This window comes from Rhinolophus sinicus, linkage group LG09 (genome assembly GCF_036562045.2).
Source record: "Rhinolophus sinicus isolate RSC01 linkage group LG09, ASM3656204v1, whole genome shotgun sequence".
Lineage (NCBI taxonomy): Eukaryota > Metazoa > Chordata > Mammalia > Chiroptera > Rhinolophidae > Rhinolophus > Rhinolophus sinicus.
The window spans coordinates 100136746-100157211 of record NC_133758.1 but is presented as its reverse complement, the minus strand read 5'-3'; the positions used below and the strand labels follow the sequence as shown (position 1 = coordinate 100157211).

Sequence of the window (20466 nt, the reverse complement as noted above, 5' to 3'; positions counted from 1 at the left end):
ACTTTAAATATTTGAGTTTGTATTATTAACACTTTACATGTTTCAGTCTATTTTTGTTAGCTTTACTGATAGTCAAATTATCTTATTTTTAGCTAGTGGGAGTTCTTTCTAGGTGGCTTCTGAATCCTTTTGAAAATACACCTGTAGTCTTTGGTAATAAGAAAGCAGACACCAACGGGAACTAATAAATGACACCAACGGGAACTAAAAGGTTTCTTTATTTGTATAGAAAACATATGCTGCGTATATAAAAGGACAAACAAAAAGTCAGAGTGAAAATTTCCATTTACTTGGAGATTTAGTGAAGAACTTCCTGAGCATGCTTTATTTTTTGGTTTACATGCAGAGTTATTTACACAAAGGGGATGATACAATCAGTACCTTTTTGCAAATAGTGTTTAGTACCTACCAGGTGTGTTGTAGAGATCCATTCATGTCCATTCTTTTTTAATGGCTGTGTAATTGGAAAAGACTAATTTATTTATCTTTTGTTGGGTGTATAGATTGTTTCCAGTTTCTCGTTCTTATAATATAGTCCCCCCTCTTATGACTATTCAGATGTAATCTACATAAAGTGTATGATTCAATGGTTTTGGGTATAGATAATATGTGCAATTCTCACCACAGTTAATTTTGGAATATTTTCATCACCTCAAAAAGAAATCCTGTATCCTTCAGCTATCACCTCCTGTCCCCCTGGCTCCCCTTAGCCCTAAGCAATTGCTAGTCTTTCTGTCTCTATAGATTTGTCTATTCTGGGAGTTTCATAGAAATACAATCATTGTATTTTTTGTGTCTGGCTTCTTTCACTTAGTCAAATGTTTTCAAGGCTCCTCTGTGTTATAGTGCGTATCAGTACTTCATTCCTTTTTTGTTTGCTAAATAATATTCCATTGTATGGACATACCACTTTTGTTTATCTATTCATCCATGGATGAACATTTGCATTGTTTCCACTTTTTTTGGCTATGGTGAATAATGCTGCTTTAAATATTAATGTACAATTTTTTTGATGTGAACTTATATTTTTATTTTTTGTGGATGTATACTGAGCCATGGAATTGCTGAGTCCTATGGTAATCTGTTCAAAGTTTTGAGGAACGGCCACTGTTTTTTTAGAGTGGCTGTACTGTTTTACATTCTTACCAGTAATATATAAGAGTTCCAGTTTCTCCACATCCTGTGTCAGCACTTGTTATTATCTGACTTTTTGATTATAGCCATCCTAGGGTATAAAGCACCGTTTCATTGTGGTTTGGGTTTACATTTCCTTGATGGCTAATGATGGATGCCAAGCATCTGTTCATGTGCTTATGGGCCATTTGTATATCTTCTACGGAGAAAGTCTATTCAGATCCTCTGCCCATTTGTAAATTGAGTTTTGTCTTTATTACTGAGTTGTAAGAGTTCTTTATACATTCTAGATTACAAGTCCATTATCAGATAATGATTTGCATGTTAACCTGCAGGTAAAAAGTGTATATCATTAGCTCACCTGTCCTAATTTTTGCTCTGCACTTCCGATCAGTATTCATTGCATGTATGTGAATAATTAATATTCAATACTTGCATATCAAAATAAGCAATGTACTTATAGTGTTTCCAGACATGGCTTTGCTGAAGGAAAATTAGTGAGTTTGTTATGCGGTTCTAGAATTTTGATTTTTATACTTATCTGAAGTATCACTAATGAGCAGGGCCATTTTCATTTCACCATAGCGGCTATAACAATTGTATAAAAAGTGGTGGGAGGATAATTATTAGGGTGGCAGATGAGGCACTAGTTGTGATGTAAGTTAATTTGTATTTAGTTGAACTTTTGGTAGTGATTGAAATTCTGACAGATACAGTGCTTGAGTTTTTAAAATTTTAGACAAATTGCTAAGAAGGTAGAATTTTGTTTCTGTCTATAAAATATAAAAAATGAGAGAACATTTTTCTTAGGGCATATTTGAAATCCTGGGAAAGAAACTTAATCTTGGAAAAAATAAATCTGGTGAGATCAAATTTCATTTTACTCAGGAAGACTGCACTGTGCTCTGAAGCATAGAGAAGCAGCTTTTCTGTGAACCTGTTCTTGTTGTATTCAAAGATAATGACCTGTTTAGTGCTAATTACATAGTGGAATTTTAATGACTGGTGCCAATGTTACACCTTTGCCTGAGGATTATTGTTCAAGTTGCTGAGAAATACTGATATTAATTTGTAATTTTGACTTTTGAAGTAAATTTCAAATCAGCCATCACTTTAATAAGTACAAAGAACTTTATTTTTCTCTCTAATTATACATAAGCATATAGAGAGTATATAGTGAATTCTCCTGTAACTGTCAACCAGTTTCAGCATTTATCGACTTTCTGCCCTTAGGTTGGTAAGAAGAGGTTTTGAAGATCATTTTCTATTCAAGATGGTGACCTGAGAAATGCATGGTGTATCATAATGAGCACTGATTTTAGGGTCACTCGGGGGAGTGTCCGAATCCTGACTCCCCATATCCTTGCTGTTTGACTGGGCAAGTGACCTTTCTTCTTAGAAGCTTAGTTTTTGCGTCCTGGAAACAGGATTAATAATCTACCTTTGAAGGTTGTCTAGATGATTAAATGGGCTAATGTGGGTGAAGAATCCCAAGAGTGTTTTGTGGTTAATTACTGTGTGTGTACATATGTGTGCCAATGGGATGGGTTCTCGGTTGCCATGTTGGATTTCCAAAGTCTGTAACTGTGTGCTAAGGCCTATCCTAGATACAGCAGTGTGATAAAGAGTCTAAATCCGACACAGGAATGGACAAGCCCCTGGGTTAAGTTCGAGGTGCTTACTATGAAAGAGAGGGAGGTGTACTAGTCTCCTAGGGGCGCCATAACAAATTCCTACAAACTAGGAGGATTAAAGCAACAGAAACTGATTGTCTCAGATTTCTGGAGGCCGGCTGTCTGAAATCAAGGTGCTGACAAACCTGTCTCTTAGCGTTTGGTGGTTGCCAGCAATCTTTGTATTCCTTGGCTTATAGATGCATCCCTCCAGTCTTTGCCTAGGTGGTCACCTGTGTTCTCCCTGTGTTTCTGTGTCCAAATATCCCTTCTCTTATAAGGATGCTAGTCGTTGGATTAGAGCCAGGTTCGCACATAATGGTGGACATGAATTTTTAAAGGACCCAGTACAGGAGGTTAACCAAGATGGCGAGGTGGGGGTGATCAGGAATTTCATTCTAGAGGGTAATAAGATCTAAAATGTATTCCATTTTAAAGGTGGTTACTAAGGAATTCGTTGGGAGTAGATGAGAGATGAGGTTGGAGAGTAATACATGATATTATTCTTGAACCATATTACACTGCACGGATTTTTCTCCCCCAAAGAATCATGGGGAACCTCAATGTTTTAAATTCAAAATTCACATACCATAGTGGATTTTTGTTATATTCATGGCTGAACATTAATTTTGAAATAGCCTTTCTGTATTTCTTCTTTTGAGGAAATTACCTAGATTATGAATCTTACAACACATCTTAGAAATTGGCACTCAAATTTCCAACCCCTTCATCCCCCGACAAGGATGTAGAGAGCTGACCTTGCCTTGGCCTCTCAAATACATCCACATAAGAGTTTGATTCAGTTGTGAGCAATAATAGAAACATGGGTTTGCCATGTGCATAGCAAGTATATGGATGTATGTTTTGAAGTGTCCAAAAAGAAACCACAAGAACATACAGTTTCCGAACCATGTATGTTCTGGGAGTGGTGAGTTGTAGGCAGGACTCTGGAAGTCCCTGTAGTTTGAAGATGGATGCAGCATGGGGAGTAGTTTGAAGATTAGAAAATCGAGATTTTTTTTTTGTTTCAACATTTTATAAAAACCCACATGAACTTGGTTGTTGAGTAAATAGAGCCTCTGAGAGGTGAACTTGACGTTTTAGAGACTTGATTTCCTAAAAAGGGTGCATTTAAAAAAATTATCTTTCTCTAACTATAACTTTTCCTTGACTACTGATCGACCTTTGTTACTTATTTAAATAAAACCTTTAAAATTACTTGAGCATGCCCACTTCCAGTCCCAATTCATCAGGAGTAGGTGTTATCCAAGTTGGTGCTCAAATCTTTTCTAGAACAGCATGAAGCAGTATCATGTTACAATCTGAGGGTAGGATATGGGTGAAAAGTTTGCTCAGTAGAATTTTGGACTAAAAACAGGACTCAGGGGCTTAATTAGCAGTTTTTAAGTACACCAAATACACGGCTGGGCTCCAAGTAATGCCTTGGCCTTGAATACACACTACCAAACACTGAGAGCAGTGGGTGGGTATGGGGAAACCCTGGTTTGCCTTGTAGACCCTCCTGCCCCACCCAACCAATAAATTTCAGAATGGGGAGAATTCCAAGGACATTTGTGTGGGTTACTTTTGTCAGTAGCTCAGCAATATTGTGATGATTTGTCCACCCCACTGTTCAAAAGCAACTATACTTCTTATGAAATACATGTCTGTCATAGGAAACAAATAGTGATGGAGGGAGGGATTCTAATTGGCTTTTGTCCCTAGTCCACTCTCTTCTAGCACTCTGACCTTGTCTTAACAGTGTTCAGGCCTGTTGTAATGGGTTAATATGGTTAATATGGTAAGCATCTTTCCTCCCTCTGTCTAATACCCAGATAATTCACGTATGTAGCTCTGTCCTTTGTTCAATTGTTTCTCCAGTGAGAGCCTTAAGATGAGTAGAGGAGAACTTTATTTTCTTGGCATTACTTTTTTTTTGAAACGTTACTTTTTAAAAAAAAACAATTTAAAGACCAATATAAAGCAGTTTGATGTTCTCATTTTTTTTTTTTTGTCATAAAATATTTATTGTAAAACATTTCTAAAGTGATTAGGAAAGAAGGAAAAAAGGCTTTCTCCCAATGGCAATATTGTTATATGACTCTTAGTTCAATCTGGTGTGATATGTGTTTTTCAACATGATTGTCATGTTGTATGTGTAAGTTTATATCCTGTTATGTCTTAAACATTTTCTTCTTTTTTAAAAAATTGAGTTATAATTCACATAGCATAAAATTCACCCCTTTAAAGTGTACAATTCAGTGTTTTTTAGTATATTCCCAAGGTTAGGAACCATCGCCACTACTTAATTCTGGAACATTTTCATTATTCCAAAAAGTAATCTCATAAACAGCACTGCCCTTCCTCCCTTCCAGCCTCTTCCCAGCCCCTGGCAACCACTAATCTACTTTCTGTCTCTAAGGATTTGACTATTCTGGACAGTTCATATAAATGGCATTATGCAATATGAGGCTTATTTCACTTAGCATAATATTCTCAAGGTGCACCCATACTGCAATATGTACTTCATTCCTTTTTATGGCTAGATAATATTCCAGTGTATGACTATGTCACATATTTATCCATTCATCAATTCCAGGTATTTCATTATACGGTCCCATAAAGCCCAGTAGAATAACTAAAGCACATCTGAAGAAGTAATTCCTATGGCAAATATTCTTATTAGTATTGACTTTGGAACCAGCCTTCCTCTGTAGCTGATTTTATTTTTTAAACCTTTAAATAAGGATAGTGTGTACATGGAAAATGCCAGCATCAGGATAGTCTGCCACCACTTGGATAGTTTTCTCCTCATTTAGAGAAGTTACTTCTTAATCAGTGCTTTTATCCAGAATTACGTTAGAATTGTAGTTGGGCTTTTCAACTGCTGTCTTTGACCCCTTTCCTCTAGTAATTTGTAGCTGTTTAGAGAGGTAATCCCTGCCTTCCTGCAAAAGGAAGAAGTTAGTGAGTTACTGAAATTGACTTTTGCATCCAGGATTCCCTAGTCTTTGATTTTTTTTTTTTTTTGGTTTAGCAGCTGAGGTCTGGCAGGAGGAACAGGCAGTCACTGCTCTCTGAATGCTCTGCTGGACTCTCCCGAGACCTGTGGTGTGTTTGGGGCAGGCCACAGAAGGCTTGGGTATGCCAGGTTTGGGGGATGTTGTGACTGAGTGCTCTGAATGGAATTTCATGTGGCATTAAAAAAATAAGCGAGGTTTGTATTTATCAACGATGGATTGTCCACCAAGATGACGGATTGGGGGGAAAAGCAAGATGAGTAATGAATATCATGTTGTGAGTTACTTAAAATCTGCCTCAGTTTATTCATCTGCAAAGTGGGAGTAATAGCCACATTATGTGGCGTAAATAAGAAAGTATGTGTAAAATGTTTAGAACAGTAATTAATACACCTGTTTTACAAAAATTAGAAACTCAAAATATTCATCTTCTATAGGTGTGTATGTGTGACTATGTAAGTATATACATATTTTTAAAAACTTGAGCTAAAATTTACATATTTATAAAATTTACCGTTTTATAATGTGCCATTAAAATTTACCATTTTAAAAGTTCAGTGGGTCTTAATATATTGACAAGGTTGTACATATAGCACTACTAGTTCCCGAACATTTTCATCCCCCCTCCTCCCATCCCCTGACCTATTAGCACTCACTCCCCATCCCCCCTCCTTCCAGCCCCTGGAAACCACTAAACTACTTTCTGTCTATATGGATTTACCTATTTTGTCTGATAAATGGACTCATACAATAAGGCATATTTTATGTCTGGTGTATTTCACTTAACATGATGTGTTCGAGGTTCATCCACCCTGTAGCATGTGTCAGTACTTCATTTTTTCTTGTGGCTGAAGAATATTCCAGTGTGTGTGTGTGTGTGTGTGTGTGTGTGTGTGTGTGTGTGTGTGGCACATTTTGTTTATATCCATTTGGGTTGCTTCTACCTTTTGGCGGCTGTGAATAATACTGCTATGAGCATAGGTGTTCAAGTGTCTCTTCAAGTCTCGGCTTTCAATTCTTCTGGGTATATATTCAGAAGTGGAATTTTTGGATCATATGGTAATTCTATTTTTAATTTTTTTTTTAAGGAACTGCCATATTGTTTTCCATAGAGGCTGCACTATTTTACATTCCTCCCAGCAATGTATGAGGTTCTAATTTTTCCACATCCTTGCCAAGACTTATTTTCCTTTAAAAAAAAAAAAGTTATAGCCATTCTAGTGGGTATAAATTAGTATCTTACTGTGCTTTTAAAATGCATTTCCTTAATGACTAATGATATTGATCATCTTTCCATGTGACACAGACTTCTGAAAACATTTGGAGAGACACCCCAAACTTACAGAGGTTTCTTTTAGGGTTTGGGGGAAATAACTAGTCTGGAAGTAGGAGGTCAAAAGGAACCATAAGTTTATATTATTTGGAGTGTTTTTTACGAGTATTTCTGTTAGTAAAATATAGAACAAGTTAATGCTGATTAGTACCTTCGTCTTATTTAAGGTATATAGAAATACAATATTTAGCACTTGGGACATGGGAGTTGATAAAGTTCTTTGCCTGTCAAGAATGATTTTGATTTTCCAGCAAAGTAAGGATTGAACTGGTTTCAGTCTGTCTCATTATATTTCATTTTAATTGTACAGGGAAATGAGGCAACTCAGTTAACCAAGTGGATAGGAGTGTGGGCTCTGCAATCTGACAGCTGGGGCTTAAATCATTTCTCTGTCACTTAACTATCCAAGTTCAAATACTGTTAACTTCCCCATGCTGTAATTTACCCATCTGTAAAACGGGATGCTACCTCATGGTATTGTGTGGACTAAATGAGTTAAAACAGATAAAACATTTTGGACAGTGTTCTACTAGAAAGCACCTAAATTGATCACCCATAATTCATTCTGAACGGCCAGTGTAGTTGGAGAGAGTGGCATTAGATGGTGAGTGATGAGTGGGTCACATAGGGCCCTCAGGGCACTTGTTAGGGATTTTGGACCCAATCCAAAATACAAAGGGAAGCTCTTAGAGTTTACAGTAAGGTGTGAGTTGATTAGCTCAGCTTTTAAAAATCAATGTAACCCAGCACTGTCTAACAGAAAGATAATGCAGGCCATGTATGGCTACTTATTAGCCACGTTAAAAGTGTTAAAAAAAATAAAAAAGAAAACCTGGTAAAAATTAATTTTAATTATAACTTGCTAAACGCAGTATATCTAAAATGTTGCAGTTTTGACATGTAATCAATACATTAAAACTTGAGATTTTGTTTTAAAAACGAAGTCTTCTAAATCTGGTGTGTATTTTACACTTAAGCACCTCTCAAATATGGGTTAGCCACATTTCAAGTGCCCAATAGCCACAAGTAGCCAGTGGCTATCATGCTTGCACAATGCAGGTCTAGTTGTTATGGCAACAAGCCCTTGGAAGCAAAAATGAATATGGGAGGCAATTTAGGAGCGTGTTGCAGGAGTCCAGAAAGAAGTGATGGATGCTTGGTCTGGTGTGGTGGCCGAGGAGAGAGCAGTTAGCAGGCACAGAGCAATATATGGGAGATAGCAAAATGTAGGTGGACTTTTAATGATGAGCTTCAGGAAAGGGAAGGTAAAATTATCAAGGTTAAATGAAAGGTTTCTGATACACAGACACGAAGCCAGTCTAACTATTAGGAATAGGTTACTTAGAACACACCTGACAAATAATCACCTCACTATGGTTAATAATCACTCGTCTAGCGGGAGAATAAAGATCAGTGAAGAGATTATAAAATGACATTGCTTTCATTTCCAGGATTAGGTAAGCTCAGGTGCTATGGAAACGGGCACTTTACCCAGTCTTGCAGGTGTGATGAGAGCATAGGTGTGGGGGAAGCATATTAAAGATGATGGGAGAGGTAGGCTGTGACAGTACACTGGTGACCTCCTTCACCCTGTTGCAGTTTGGACAATTTCTATGGACATTTTGAAGCCACTGAAGAGTAGTAACTTCTAGCAGGACAGTAGTCGTGGGGTGGTGGGCTGGAGGCAAGGATGCCAATTAGACCCTTGATTCAGATAGCTCAGAGGTGACGGGACCTGAGCAGTGGTTCGAAAGAATGAATCATCAGCAGAAGGTTTACGAGCAGAGCATGAATTGTTCTAAGCCCATAGGGGATTAGCTGAAATATAACTATTTTTGTCGGGAGTCGTGGTGGGGCCGCTGTGGCAGAAGAAATCTGATCATGTGTGAGGTACAAAGATAGTTTTTCAACCATCTTTATTCTGGTGTTCTGTGTATGAATAAATTAGGCTACTAGATTGAAGAGGGCATGAAGAAACTTATCTTGATTTTGGTGATGGTTTCATGAGTACGTACATCATGGCAAAACTGATCAAATTTCGTGCAGTTTATTGTACTTCAGTAATACTTCAAGGGTTTTAAAAAACTGGGTCATTAGCTAGTATTATTGATCGTAGTTATTCTTAACAGTTTTATTGAGCAATAATTCACATACCATACAATTCAGCCATTTAAAGTGTACAATTCAGTGGTTTTTAGTATGCTGACAGATATGTGCAACCGTCACCACAGTCAATTTTAGGACTGTGGTCATTTTCATTACCTCAAAAGGAAACCTTTAGCTATTACCCTCCACCCTCCCACTCTCACCAGCCCTAGGCAACCACTCATTTATTTATGTTTTGTTTCTATAGAGTTCCCTATTATGGACATTTCATATAAATGGAATCCTGTAATATGTGGTCTTTTGTAATGGCTTCTTTCACTTAATGTTTTCAAGGTTCATCTATGTTGTAGTATGTATCAGTACTTCATTCCTCTTTATGGCCAAATAATACTCCACTGTATGGCTATACCACAGTTTGTTTATCAATTCATCAGTTGATGGGCGGTTAGACTTTTTTCTGTTTTAGGCTATTATTAATGGGTATAATTCTTTACTGTTACGTTAAAAAAGGTGATAATCTTTGCATTCATCATGTGATTCTTTCTTTGCTATTTCTATATTTGGATGAACTTTTTTTTTTAAGTGTTGAACATTTGAGATTTTAAAATCCTAAATATATGAAAAGGGGGAATTCCACCAAGACATTTCCTCTGAGGGTTTAATTTGCTTTGATACCTTCTTTCCCTTCTAGTTGGTATTTAAACTTAACTAAGCATAGAGAAATGTTTTCTTTCTGGCTTGAGTAAAATAAATTCATTTAAGAATGAGAATTTCAGTTAAGAGATTGTTGGAAATGTGCAGTGGAAACATTTTTGTTTTTTTGTTTTTACCTTTAAAACAAGGCTGTTTAAAAGAAACATTTGTGATTGAGATAGATGGGAGAGGAAAACATACAAATGTTCTAGAAACTGAGAGGGGACAAGAACCTAGGGATGGGTGGTTTATGTGACAGATAACAGGAATATTTGTCTTATCTTCCTGGTTAATGCAGGATAAATCAAAAGGGCAGAACTCATCAGGAGTAAGTTGTGTTTACTCTTGGAGAGTTCAGTGGATCTGAGTGGCAGGAGACAATTTGGTAGTGCTCCTTGACATAACACATTCAAAGAAACGCCTTCCTAATAGGTTAAAGGAAAACTGGTTACTTAGCTTTGCTCAATCATTTCAGGCTTGGAAACCCTTCTGGGACTTGGGAATCTGATTGGGCTATTGACAGTCCTCCCCTCATCTCTCAGTTGTGATTATCCCCAAACTTGTGCATAAAACTTTGAGTGAAGACCACAAAGACCCATTGAAATCCATCTGTGGTATCTAGGTAAAACCCTCTAAGTTGTGCAGTTAACTTGTTCTCAGTTAGGTACCAAGATTGATGCTGGACCTATTTTTTCTTTTAAGGATTATAGCTTTTTGTTTGTTTGTTTGTTTTAGAGTCTAGTTTTTTAAAGTATAATTTACATACAATAAAATTCACCATTTTTAATGTATAGGAATGTAGTTTCTAATTACTTTCCTAGAGATTTTATACCGAGTATAGTTGACAATCAGTAGCATTTATTATTTCTTAGGAATAACTCTACAATTTTGTTTGAATATATTAAACTTTGCACAATATATGCAATGAAAATTTTTATGTACGTATCCTTGATTTTTTTAAGTTAAAAAATTTAGTTGTATAATTTATGTTTGTGTGTATGTATATATTTACATGTAGATATATAAATATATGTGTATATTTGTGGGTGTGTACCTGTATATAAGTATATATAATTTATACATCTCTGTCAGTGAGCCCTTTGGAGAACATTATTGCAGGTTTAGTCAGCAATGTTTATAAATCATGGGCGTTTAACTTTTGTAGTGTTTTCTCTATAGTAGTAAAAGTTAAGGTGATATAAGCTAAACTATGTGGAGAGTAGTGTATTAAATTGTTGAACAAATTGCTTTTAGGAAGAATTAAGAATGATGTTTATTTAAATTAATATATTAAATTGGCAGTTACCCCTTATTCTCTATACCCCTCCTCCATCACCACCATCTCCACCCCGCCCCCCAAGATGTTTAAGTTGCCATAAAGCTCTACTATTAGAGTTGTTTTCATTTAAAAGCTAATTTTTAAATGGTCGATGTACCTTTCCTGCAGCTTTAATTATTTAAGATGGAATAAATTAAAATGCCTTGTTAGAATTCTGTTAATTTACGTATAAAACTTGTGATATTGAAAATTAAAAAAAATATATGTAGGTTGCTTTTAAAAAACATTTAAGGCATGATATGCTGCATATTATCAATTTGGAGGGCATTGTAAGAATTTTCTTATTTTTGGCCTTTATAAATGTCTTTTTGTGCGCTAGGGATAGTACAGTGAACAAAAAAATTCCTATTCACATGGAGCATACATTCTCATGGCTGAGACAAACGAAATTTTATGCAGTCAGTTAAGTGCTCTGAATTAAAAATTAAAAATTAAGCTTTATGATTTAACAGTAGCTGTAATTGGAGACAAAGATTAGGGTGCTTCTATGAATAGGCCTCCCTCAAAAGAAATTCACCATGTCAAAACTTGACTATGAAAATATGTAACTATTCCATTCACAAATAGGTATTAACTTTATTTAAAATGAAAAAAATAAAATAAAAAGCTTATTCTCAGACAAATGTTGCCATAGATTTCAAATTGGAATCAGTAGACAAAAATGAAATTCTGAAAAATACAGCATAAGATAAACATTCCTTTAGAAGAAATTGCTTACAGTTTAGTAGGAAATTACCATAAAAATTTATTTAGTGTGTTTCTTAATGGTTTACTGTGTTCTGGGGGCCATAAAACATTCTCAAGGGGTTGTCCTTCAAGTTTTGCAATTAAATTGATGAGTAAGTCGTTAAGTATAAATTAATAGAAACTTGTCACAGTTCTTGGAAACTGAGGACAGTTGAGTTTGGTTTTTACCTATGAGACATACACCTGCAGTTTAGACTATAATAAAATTTAGTTACTGTTTTAACGACCTCTCATTAGAATAACATGCACAGACAGTATAATGATTCAGCTACAGGAAAGATGGCAAAAACATAGTCTCCAATTGTACATTTTCCAACCCAGTGTCGATTTAGAAATTTTCACTTTTTTTTTACATTTTTTACTAAATATTGATATACCTCTTAGGTTAGTCTTTAAAGACTCCAAATAAAATATCATCTATGTTCTTTCTTCATTTTGCTAGCCTGTCTTGAGACAGTAGTCGTCTGTTCCGATACACCCATTATAGCTATAAAAGGAAGTACTCTGAAAAGGAACATCTTAAAGAAAAGATAAAACTTGGGCTCTTGTCTTGTGACTTTGTATACAAGGAGGAAGTAGATGATGTGTTGCTGTATGTATGGGAAATATATGCTTCTTTCTCCTCCAGCCTCAGAAACCAGGTGGCTGTGGCTTGGAACATTTTGCTGAGCTGCCTTACTTCCTGGTTACCTGGAGGATCTTAGGTAACCAAGATCAAGTCAGGGATTGTGGGATAGGCAGAAAAGAGAAGCCCATGGGTACCCTCTATGGTGCCCTTTCCTTGCTTTTGTAATCCAAAACCCCAGTTAATTTGGGGGACATTTTTTTCATCACAATTACTTTGTGATTTGCAAACAGATTTCTGCCCATGCTAATAATTTGGGAAACTGAAAATTTGTAATTTTCTCTCCCCCTCCTGATAGGTGCTGGATAGTTTACTAGTCCAGTATGGAGTGGTGGAAAGCTGTGAGCAAGGTACATGTCTTCTCAATTGCTTTCAAATTTGTAAAAAGAGGGAAGTGAAAAGAAAACTAACTTATTTTTTTCTCTTCCTTTTTCTCTTTTTCTAGTGAACACTGACTCGGAAACTGCAGTCGTAAATGTAACCTATTCCAGTAAGGACCAAGCTAGACAGTAAGCAATTTAAAACTTTTTATATATAATGACTAGGTGAAGTATAGCACTTATATTTTGGGTTGGTGGATAGCAGAAATAAACTTTATTTTGCAAAATTTGATCCTGCAAATCTTTTAAAATTTGAATGTCTAATAAGAATTTGCATTGGTTAAAACTTTTACTACATTTTCAATATATCTTTAGTGCCAATAGAGTGATATAGTATGAAGCTGAATTATATCTTATTTGCAAAAAGCGGTGGGCCTGGGTATCGTCAAATTACATAAAGACTTTATTTTATCCAAAGCTGGTAAGTTGATCATGTATTAAACTAACAACAGTGTTAAATGTTAAGTTTTCTTGCTCACTGATTTTTCTAATGGTAACTAATGTCACTTAGGAGTGTGCGGACATTGAACCAATTTCATCTGCCTTTAGATTGGTGGAAGAAATATATTCCAGTGCAACTGGGAGGCAAAAGTTGATGAATCAAAAAAAATAAAATCTCAGGAAAAGATAATTCTGTAGACTTGGGAATGATCTAATGAACTGACTGAGCACTAGAGAGAGAAAATGAGGACCCCACCAATACTGCTTTTGACAGATCTGCTCAAACGCCATCGTGATGGAATGGCAGGCGAGTACGGGAAGGAACAGACTGTCCTCTGTGCAAGAAGGGTGACAGGAAAGACCATGCTGGCTGACCCTGAGCGCTAAAGGGAAGAGGTGAAACCAGTTGCAAGAGTGGGAATTGAGCGAGGTTACCAAAGGCAATACCACTCAGGGAGGAACTACAGAAGGAAAGATAGGGCTGGGAAGGAGATGGAAATTTGCACAACACAAATGGAACTTTATTTTTTTTCATTGGTAATATTCACATGGTTCAAAAATTTAAGGGTCCAAAGATTTATATAGTGCAAGTCTTACTCCTAGTATTGTTCCCCAACTTCCTTGGAGATTGCCATGTGGAAGACAAATATATGTATTTTTCCTCCTTTTTACACAAACGATAACCATAACAGTTGAGCGTTTTGTACATAAAAATATATTTTTTGTAGTTGTCTAGAATATGGATATGGAAGGCCTTAGTTAGTCCCAAATTGGATGTTTAAGTTACTTCAAGTTTCTTGTAGTTATGAACAGTTAGTGAATCTCTTTTTGCATATGTCATTTTGTATGTGTGTGAGTATAGCTCTAGGTTAAATTCCTAGAAGCAGATCTGGTGCTGAGTCAAGATATATGTGCCTTTTATTTTATTAGACATTGGTAAATTATGTTTTATAGAGCTTGAACTAATTTAAATTCCCATGTGAGTCTCTTTCTTCTTACTCTCCCCTAACACAGGGTTTATCAAACTTTGCTGATCTAGTAGGTGAAAAGTAGTATCTAGTCATGTTAATTCCATTTTTTTTCTCATAAGCAAGGCTTACAAGATTCACTTTTAATGTTTTAATGAGACTTTTAAGATTTTAAAAAATATTCTATTTTTCCTTCTGTTTGTATGTAATATGAGGTTTTTGGACATCTAGAAATTGTGGTATGACTTGTAAAACTGAATTTTACCCCCTTCCCCCCCCCCCCCCCCCAACTCTGGTTTAAGCCGTTGTTTCTCAGTTTAGTTGTGTAGGACACACCTCCCTGGCCAATGCTGGTGTTATGAACTTTTGGCTCTCCCCAGCTGAGGCAGCTGGTTGCCAGTTGGCCGGCCACTCACAGCAGCTCATGGCAGCTCTTGCCGGCTGCTGGCCACTCACACTGGCTGCTGGCTGCTTCACCATAGCCCAGCTCCAGGGAGAGCTGTTGTTCACAATCTTAGCTATAGAGGGCACAGCTCAGTGGCCCATGTGGGAATCGAACTGGTGACCTCAGCGTTAGGAGCACAGCGTGCGCTCCAACCACCTGAGCCACCGGTCCGGTCCAAAACGGATTTTTTTTAAACAAACTTTATTGTTCAACCATATCATCTAAGAGGAAGAACAGGAAAATTTCACATTTTAGACCCCAAGTAGATTGGAGGGTAAAAGTGAGGACAGTGAGAATGTAGAGACTCCATTTGTCTTACCTGCTTCAGAGTTTAGAAAGATTTATAACGAATATTTGGTGGACCCAAATCTCTCTTGGATGGAAAATATGAAATAACACAAACCCAAGGATATTTGGAGAGTGTCAGAGGCCTGTTTTAGTTGTCATATTCGAAAACTTATGTAAGGCTAGCTAGGTAAAGGGGAAAGATGCTTAATTTGACAGTGATTTTGTCATATGGGAGAACATAACCTACATAGTCTTGTAAGAGACAGAAAATGAACTTCAGTAGGGACAGGTTGACATTCCAAAGCATTAAGAGCACAGCACAGGAAGGGTAGACGGGTCAGTCAAGGCAGAGTAACTGCTGAAAATAATCCTAACCTGACAGCAAGCTGCTTGTGGAGACATTTAGTTCTAAAAGTCCTTGGTGGTTCTGATGGTTGGAAATTTGCAGGGTCCTCCCTACTGCCCCAGGAGGAAGGAAAGGACTGTTAGGAATTTGTAATTCCAGTAATTAGGTAACCTAAACAAATAAATTGGGCATTTCCATGAGGGAAATGATCATCATATCTCTTGTTCTAATAGTCAGTCAGTTAACACTGATGGATCACCACCACCTATGGACCAGAAGGTGCCAATGCTTAAAGGCAAAAATCCCTGTTTTTACGGATGTGCCTCCCAGTGGTGAAAGTGTATTTGGAGAGAGATCACCTGATTTTAATTCCTGCCCAATTTGAGGATCCTTGTAGAATATTGGGTTTTCTCCCCCTCAAGAATCCCAAAGATCAAAGAAAATTAGAAAATAATTCAGAGAACATTAATAGATGTAAAGAATGGAAAAATCAGTTTTGTGATACAATGTTACGAAAATTTCCTATGAAAGCTTTCTAGTCAGTTTTTTTTTCAGATACGGAGTATACTCTCACTCTGTGAGGAGAATTACTCGTATTTGAGAGGCACTGGATGTAGCGGGAAAAGCATTGCCTCTGACTGTAACCATGATCTCTGAGCTTCAGTTTTCTCAGCTACAAAATGGGGGTTGACAAGAAACAAATATCTTCATGCCTGTAGGCACATATTTATAGAAAAGAGTCTTATCAAATGGCCTGCCACAGAGGCACCCAGGAAATAGTACCTCCTGTTCAACCCACTGGTTCTGGGCTGCTTCTAGAGCAGCATGAAGTGACTGGAGCTGGGGAAGGCTGGTCCCTCCACAACTTGCTCCACTGAATCTCACAAGCCTGTCCTCTGGGCTCTGCATGACGGCTGCCTAAACCAAACCGCTGGGGTTTCTCCATGCCCTTTCCTTGGCAGGCCATCCAGAACTCACATCATTGGGTAATGAGGGTTGAGTTGACTTCTTTTCTTTCCTTACAATTAACAAGCACCTGTTACTTGTGAGTCTGTACCCCTGGGAGGTGCTTGTGCAGGTGTAGGTAGAATATGGAGGTTAAGAGGATCCATCCCAGAGTCCAGTTCCATGGGATGGATTCTCTGTGCCACCACTTTTCTAGCTGTGACTCTGGTCAAGTTAATCTGTCTTAGTTCATACCCATCTGTGAAATGGGAATAATTGATAGTTCTTAGCTCATGAGGCTGTTGAAAGAAGCTAACATAATGCTTCTAAGACACTTATGATATCTAACAAGTAGTAAAAGCTCCAAAGTTAGCAGCTATTACTCACGTTTCCAACATTTTTCATTGCTGTTGATGATTTGCTGTTCTTGTTCAGTATACCTCATTTCAGATAATGACTGGCCACTGGTACTCAGGAGTTAAGGACCTAGTTTAAAAGCGTTTGCGGCTGCCTCTTTTTGTTCCTTAAAGCTCTATGAATGCCACTTTTAAGAAGATTGATTCCTCAGAGTAGACAGAAGTTAATGTGGAAATTCCTGCCACCTTGTGGCCAAGAAAAATCAAAGGTTACTAGTAAATATATTACTAGGACATACATACATTTGTTTAATCTTAAATCTTGAATTATTATTAAAATAGTAAAGTGAGTAAAATTTATAAAAACATTAAAAAACAGAAGTATGTATTTAGTATTTCTCATTCTTTGGAGCAAGAGAGGCTTGGGTCTCTGGAACACCTATTTCCTTCCAGGGATGTTCACATAACACAGTCAGGGACAGGCATTACTCACTGGAAGATTTGTAATGGGTGACAAAGAAATAACCCTTTAGAATTTGTAGGCATTTAGTTCTTATACTTTTCTTTAGGGTTTTTATTTCTGATGTTTATTTTTGGTGAGGGAATAGGAATATAGTTTGTTTCTATTTTGAAGCTTTCATCGCAGGTCCTTCTATATAAGTTTGAAGACCTGTATCAGGTACACGGTTATGGTTAGACGTGTTTGAAACAACTTGGCAGATGGCTAAGGGGAGGAAAATCACCCGTAAACTTTAAAAATTATGTAAATAGAAGATTTATTCTAGAAAAAAAAGAATAACAGGTGAAGCAGCGAGACAAAGGAATTTCTTGCCATTTTGACAGAGATAATCACTGTTAAATTTGCCATCAAATTTTGTAGACTTTGTCCCATGCGTTATAACTTTTAACATTATGAAGCTCATTCTGTAGGTGGTCTTTCTCTTAACTATATTTATACTGTTTGTAACCTCTATGTAGTATTTCATCCCTACCCCAGTCTATGCCTCCAATTCTCTACTGCACATCTAGATTGTTTGCAGTTTTTGTTGTGGTTGTTTGCTTTTAGAGATGCTTTAATTAATATAGTCCTTTGTAGGTAACTATTTGGGCTTCGTCCATCGTTATTTCCTTAGTGGTGTTACCTGCAGTGGTGTTACCAGGCTTTTGGTAATTATTGCTGAATTGTATGTTTCAACCTGTTTTTCTTGGTGCAAGCAGAAAACTGAATTGTATGACTTTTCAATAACGGTTTGATCTCATTTTGTTAGGACCTATGCTACACACAGCAGTGAGGTCGGGGAATAAGAAAAAGGAAATTTTAGACATGGACTTTTACAATGGAAAGGGATCATAAATCTAATCTTTGAGGTTTGTAGGTGAGGAACCTAACGCCAAAGAAGAAAGTGATCTTCCCAAGGTTACATGGCTCCTTATTGTTCCAGCTGGGCTAGAATTTCGGTTTCTAGTTCCTCCTCTTTTTCACTACGAAGATCTATCTGTATGTGTGTACCTTGGAAAAGTTTAACTTCTCTGGGTTTCCTTTCTTCTTCTTGCCCTCACCCTCATCCTTGATTTAAACTACTTATTCTCTCTTTCTCTTTCAAGGCTCTTTCAGCTCTAAGCTGTGATCTATCCCAGTAAACTTCTTACTAATACAGATAAGTGCTACCAGCTACTCACCATCTTCGAAATGACTCAAAATAATGTCAGAGCAGTCAGGTCATGAAGAGAAACAGGATTCTGAGTGATGCCCTTGTTGGATAAACATCTTTGCGTTCTGTGGACCTCAATGCATATGTTTTGAATAATTATAACAATTGGTCATCATATGTCTTTTTTTCAAGGTGTTTTTATTTTAATTGAGGTATCATTGGCATACATTATGTTAATTTGTATGTCAGGTGTATGACATAATGATTCCATTTTGTATACATTGTGAAATGATCACCACAATAAGTCTAGTTAACCTCGGTCACCTTATCGTACATCTTGTATACACAGTATTTTTTGTGAACATACAATGTTTCCCCCACGGACTCAGCAAACCATTAAATGACATAACTGAATATCAGACTTTGTGCAGAGGAAGGTTTTAGTGTTGGACTGAAAGTTCAGAAACTCAGAATCTTTAGTGATGAGAAAGCTACGGCTTGCAGTTAGGTTATTCCTGTACTTTCTCAGCTATGTCCAAATTTGGAGCACTGTGGTTTAAGGGGTCGGAAACTCTGCTTAGTTAGCAGTTAGACTGTGAGGTGTCACAGTGTGTGCTGGTTGCCCTCTGACAGCAGCAGCCCGAGGCTGGAGCCCTGGGGGCCCAGACTGTGCACAGTACTGGAGCACCATGCTTTCTGACCTCCCGAGTGAGAGAATCTTTCCTCCTCAGAAAAAAAAGAAAGAAAAAAAGAAACTTTTAAAAGCAGCACAAAGAAGTTTGGAAGTTATAGTTTATGCCAAGTCTAGTGTTGTTTCTTGGGACACGTGACTTCAGCCAGCCCCAGAATACATAGACGCTTCTGGTGACTTGCATGTTTATTTCTTTTTATCTCTGGAGGAGGATGTTTTTCTGTTTGTCTGTCTCACTCAAGGAAGAAGTTCTTTACCTTTTTTTCCTAACATTGCTGACTGAATTCTGCAGTCAAATTTTACTTATTCTTCTAAAGTCAGCAATATTCAGTTTTATAGTGGGAAAGGGTATTATAGTAAACTACATTGCTGTTTATGCTTGTAGATATAGTGGATTCCTTCACTGGGTTCACAGTTCCTTATGTTTCTGAAAGCACCTTCAGTGATCTGTTTCTCCAGGCTTTTGAAGAGTTTTAAAGTTGTTTGGAATAAATATCTAATTGGTTGAAATGTCTACAATTCCAACTTTCTATAATAAATATGCATCGTACATATTATTAAAATTTCTCAGCGCTTGCCTTCCTTCAGAAAAAAACAAACTATTTTAGGGCCCTTCCTCCATATTCCCTTAAGGAAAAAGGGGAGAGGGAGAGAGCAAGGAACAGTAGGTTACATAAGGCCCTGTTATCAGGACATTGGTACAATAAGCTGTGATATGTGCCTACCGTCACCCTGGGAAGCTTATGAAAAAAATGCCCTCTGACACAGAATCATATAGAAACATCCCTAGATAGATTTGAAAAAGAAAAACACAAAATTATGTACATTGTGATCCTGGTTATGCTTTTAAGAAGGTGTTGAACACGTACACCATGTGTGTAACCATGCGTAAAGGACTGGTCTGTTTACGGAGGTTATCCTGGTTCAGAGTGATTCTGGGAGTTGGTGACAGTGACAGAAATATCTTGTTACTTTGGTGTTTCTGTATGACTGGGATCTTTTGTAATAAGAGTTAATTCGTGTGCTAGGCACTGTAGGACAGTGAGGTAACGGGGATTGAAGTGAGAGAGGAGGGCAGAATTCTGGGTCCTGAGAACATCAGGATCCAGATATTCTGGCTGTTAGGCCTGTCTTCCAGTTCTGTGCTTTTGGTGCCCTTTTTGGTGCTACCATGTTTCCCCAAAAATAAGACCTAGCCGAACAATCAGCTCTAATGCATCTTTTGGAGCAAAAATTAATATAAGACCCGGTCTTTTTTTACTATAAGACCGGGTCTTACATAAT

At 37.1% G+C, this 20466-nt stretch overlaps 1 protein-coding gene across 4 annotated transcripts in view; it reads left to right on the top strand.

The window, feature by feature from the left end:
- Positions 1-20466, top strand: part of IGF2BP3 (insulin like growth factor 2 mRNA binding protein 3) — a 117546-nt gene that overhangs the window by 64606 nt on the left and 32474 nt on the right. For 3 of the 4 annotated variants that reach the window (XM_074340851.1, XM_074340850.1, XM_074340852.1), the window contains 2 exons: positions 12969-13020; positions 13116-13179. In XM_074340851.1, coding sequence (XP_074196952.1) covers positions 12969-13020; positions 13116-13179 — 116 coding nt within the window. The remainder of the gene's footprint in view (positions 1-12968; positions 13021-13115; positions 13180-20466) is intronic. The other variant, XM_074340853.1, reaches the window with a different exon arrangement.